Source organism: Papaver somniferum, chromosome 2 (assembly GCF_003573695.1).
Source record: "Papaver somniferum cultivar HN1 chromosome 2, ASM357369v1, whole genome shotgun sequence".
Lineage (NCBI taxonomy): Eukaryota > Viridiplantae > Streptophyta > Magnoliopsida > Ranunculales > Papaveraceae > Papaver > Papaver somniferum.
The window spans coordinates 215,861,726-215,866,076 of record NC_039359.1 but is presented as its reverse complement, the minus strand read 5'-3'; the positions used below and the strand labels follow the sequence as shown (position 1 = coordinate 215,866,076).

The 4,351-nt window shown below is 36.7% G+C and overlaps 1 protein-coding gene and 1 long non-coding RNA gene across 3 annotated transcripts; one reads left to right on the top strand and one right to left on the bottom strand.

The window, feature by feature from the left end:
- Positions 1 to 1,485: 1,485 nt before the first annotated feature.
- LOC113354541 lies at positions 1,486 to 2,432 on the top strand. Of its 2 annotated transcripts, none has more exons than XR_003361937.1 (3): positions 1,486 to 1,513; positions 1,729 to 1,787; positions 1,990 to 2,432. It is a non-coding gene; the product is annotated as an uncharacterized LOC113354541 (long non-coding RNA). The 2 variants fall into 2 exon arrangements; XR_003361938.1 differs by having other exon boundaries at positions 1,509 to 1,631.
- Positions 2,433 to 3,822: 1,390 nt separating this feature from the next.
- LOC113352847 (antimicrobial peptide 1-like) lies at positions 3,823 to 4,134 on the bottom strand. Its single transcript, XM_026596611.1, has one exon. The coding sequence runs from the start codon at positions 4,132 to 4,134 to the stop codon at positions 3,823 to 3,825; it is 312 nt and encodes a 103-aa protein (XP_026452396.1).
- Positions 4,135 to 4,351: the final 217 nt, after the last annotated feature.

Genomic DNA, 4,351 nt, shown 5'->3' with positions numbered 1-4,351 from the left:
TTAGACCAATGGCCAAAGTCATGACACCATGCACATTCATCCTTCTGCAGACGCGCTCTTGACTTTGAACGCCCTTTCACTTTGCCACGATCACCATTATTCGTTCTCCTCTCTGTTGAACGACCTCTTGCAAGAAGCAAGTCACTGTTAGCTTCACTTAACAGGTCTTCACGGTCCATCTTCCTGAAATCCTCACTATGCAATGCTGTAGTAACCTCAGCGTATGTCATCTTATCCTTGCCATGCATTAAAGCCTTAATCACGGGTTCATACCTTTCAGGAAGAGAGTTTATCAGACACAAAGCTTGTTCCTCGTCGTTGATCTTCTCATCATAGTTAACTAACTCAGCAAGAAGTTTATTATATGAATCCAGGTGCTCTGTTAGAGTTGCAACTTTCTTCATGTTATAGCGATACGAATTTCTCTTAAGATGTATCCTATTAGCCACGTTCTTCACAAGGTACTCCTTCTCTAGCTTTTCCCAGAGATCCTTAGCTGAAGTCTCGTGCTGATAATTAACTCTTACTGATGTTGCTAAACACCCACGAATCGAACCCAGACATAATTTATTCATCTTGTTCCACTGCTTGTCAGACATCTCCGCTGGACGACCTTCTAGAGCTTCTTCTAGGTCAAGATGAACAAGAGCATCCATTACGTCTGTTCTCCATAAACCAAATTTATTGGTTCCGGTGAACTTTTCAACCTTCAGTTGTGATCTATGAGAATGCAGTATTTATTCTTTTGTTTCTTTATCTTTACTTGTGGCCTCCGAATGTTCTCCTAAAGGATCTTTCGGATCAACTGGATCTTTCCCGTCAACCATTGTTCACAAACAACCAAATATATATAAAAAACTAAACTTTGAGATCAAAATTACCTCAAACGACTTCAGAAAAAAATACTCCCGCTGCAATATTATGAATACCGAAAATTCCAAGAACCTAACCCGAGCTCTTGATGCCAATTGTTGCGCTAAAACCCTGCGGAAGCGATTTGCACAGCTACACAATGGTACTCCAAATATTGCAAAGAACACAAACTAAAGAAGATAAAAGAGACAAGAATTTAACGAGGTTGAATCCTCGGGAAAAACCAGAGATTTATATATTATCGTTTGGGAGAAAACATATAAATCCTAAGAGAGAAAGAAGAATTTTTTGGTGTAATTTTCTAGGTTCTCTACTAGGCTATTTATATAGGTACATTACTTAGCCTACAAAACTAGGGTTTCATAACTTGTCCACAAAGTTCCTAGAATTTAGGATCAAATAAACTAATTAAGAGTTATCATAAAACTCTTAATCCTAATCCTAACTCATAACCGACTAAAATTGGGTTTATCCCAATCTTTGGTCCACCGACTAAGTTTGGTGAGAGTTATCTAAAAAAACTCCATCACCGACCTGACCCATATCCAACAGAAACATGAGTGTTACATAGTAACATACTACATATCAGACGGAGTCCAACCAATTTCCCCTGCAAATTTTCTCTGTCAACCAATCGAAGGTAATGTTTGCACACAGAAAGACACTTATCTTTTTTACTCTTTTCTGCTTTAGTTTTAACGGTGGCCCAAATTCCTTAGTCCTTTATTGAACATCATCAGTTGATCGCCAATTTAAATGTGAGAAAATCCCCCTTATGGCCTGTCAGATGTCTAATTCCTTTTTTTTTTAAACCATACTTTTGATCGTCATGGACCTAACCAAAAGAAATACCAGGATCCGGAGGAGGGTGAAGGCGACGCTAAATCTCGGTGGCATGGAATTGGAGATTTAAGGTAAGAACTTCCATGACATTGTTGAAGTTACAACCATTCTGTATGTTAAAACTAAATTATTTGCGAACCGCTGGCCTATTAAGTTTCAGGTTTTCAACTACTTTTATACAGATATTTCATGTCTCATATATTGTTGGTAATGTTTCCGGTTCTTGATTTGTTTTGAGTTCTGAATTTGGGGTTTCTGGTGTCATTTATATAGGATAATGGTAAGGTTGACGAAGAGGAGAAAAAGGAAACGAGGAAGAAAGATGATTCAAAAGAAGAATAAGGCATATCATACATGTAGCAATACGTACAACATCTCCAAGGGCTTCCTTTAGTGCATCTTTGGTCATGCCGCTTCAAGGAAAATCTTTATATACCATCGTTATTTCTCCTTCACATCATCATGCATTTTCATTGATGTCACATCATGCATTTTCATTAATGTATTGTTTAAGTTTGATGTTGATTCAATTAAAAATCATAGTTCACTTCTCTTATGGTTGTGAAAGAATCTTTGGGTCAAACAAATAAGATATTGAGATGTGTAATGCATTGAATAGTCAAGAGTTATGCGTGTTTTCATTCATGGATGAGTTTAATTTGTATGCTTTAACTCATTAGTTGCAAATTTATTTCTTTTTTCTACATGAAAAAAATCTAATATTCTGTAATTAGGTTATCGTCTACATTCATATTGGATTCTTAGAAGAAAGTCTTACACTGCATTGTACGGGTGGTAGGTAACAACCAACGTATAATATCTTCGTCTTTCAGCCATCCGCACTTTCTCTAATTTACAGTAAACAATTCATTCAACTTCGATAGGTGGATTGTACCTTTTCCCCTAATTCTGACAATCTATTCTCTATAGTCTATCCCCACTGCTTTCTTTTACATTACTTCCCACAACTAATTTTCCTACAAAGCAGTCATCATTGTATGTTCCAAGTGTATCATTTAAATCAATTTCTTCCACCATGTAAAAGCCCTGCGATTGATGGATATGGAGCAGGTTTGAATAGTGTTGTGATTATTTGACGACCAAAGATGGCAGTGAAGTTCCTGTAATGGGTGTTAAATCTTGGCCAGCACTTGCTGAAGAGGAAAGACTCGTGGATTCACGTGATATTGCTTATACATTTGTTCGATCACTTTTTTTGTTTTGTTTTTTGTTTGATGTTTGCAGCTTTTGATAAATGTGTTAGCACTTGGTGAAGAATAAGGGATCTTCATTCATGTTAGTGATCTTAGTGTAGCTACCAGATTTTGATCAGAAACCCACTTTTTGTTGTACAAGAATAACAAGGGCGACGCATTATTTGAGACTTCACGAAGTAGAATCTATAAGCCCACGGAATTGTGATATTGTTGCTTCCAATGGCTAAAGGTATTGCATGTTCTCCCAAATCATCTGTTCGTATAGTCATGAATATTTTGATCACGTTAGTCATCTTAGCGTGGCTACCAGATTTTGATCATAACTCCACTTTTTCTGACATAACGGTAACAAGGGCGATGCAGTATTGGAGACTATTTGCAATATCTGTTTCGAGTAGGAAAAGATATTGACAAGAATAAACTAGCCCGCGCAAAATTAATATTTTTTCAGAAGTAGTCACCCATGACCCGTGGGTGCGGTCAGTAATATGTATATCTAGCGCCTTAGGCTATTCCATTTATCTTGGTCAAGTTTCTCTACCTACATCAATAACTCAACATGAAAGCGGAGTTACCATATTATATTAGGTGAGAATTATGAGTGAAAAATGCTGAACCCATATTACAAAATAAAAATATAAACCCAACATCAAATATATATATATAAAAGATACGTATAGTTATTATAAGACAAACATCGAATACATTGAGAAAACAACAGTCTGCAATAACAACACCCAGCGTTTATCGTTAAAGCTCGGGTCATACCCCGATTTATTTATAACTTACATAATAAGACTTTTAATTAGGAAGCACGTAATGATATAGATAAGCATACTTGCATAGATAATGCCAATTCCATAGTATAGACATCTGCGATTGAATTTACTTAACATTGGATGTTAATACTCCTCCATCCGATGGGGCTGCACATACGGGCATTGCCGGTGAGAGTAAAAACGCCTGAACCTAGACAATTCCCTGTGTTATACATCCTAGCAGTTTGACCAGTGTAAGTAAATTGATAACCACCCATATACAAAAGGTTTGTGCATCCACATCTACTATACGTTTGAGTTTCGCCACTGCAACCTTGTAAACGGTACACTCTTAGCGAACTTGCACTTGCCAATTCACTTACTACAGCCATGAGGACCAAAGCCATGAATAGAACATAGAGTGAGTTCTTACCGGATGCCATTGCTAAGTGAAGGAGATATGAACTGCCTTTTTAAAAAGAAAGCCAAGTGAGAATTTTTCTCTCTTTTTTTTAGGTTCTTGAAATTGTGTGTTTTCTTCTTATGTTGGATGCAGGAATTTATAGTTAAATGTTCAAAGAACACGACAAGAACGAGGTAACGTACATGGAAAAAACTTATGGATAATATCATTCAGAAGAAAATATCGTCAATGGAATA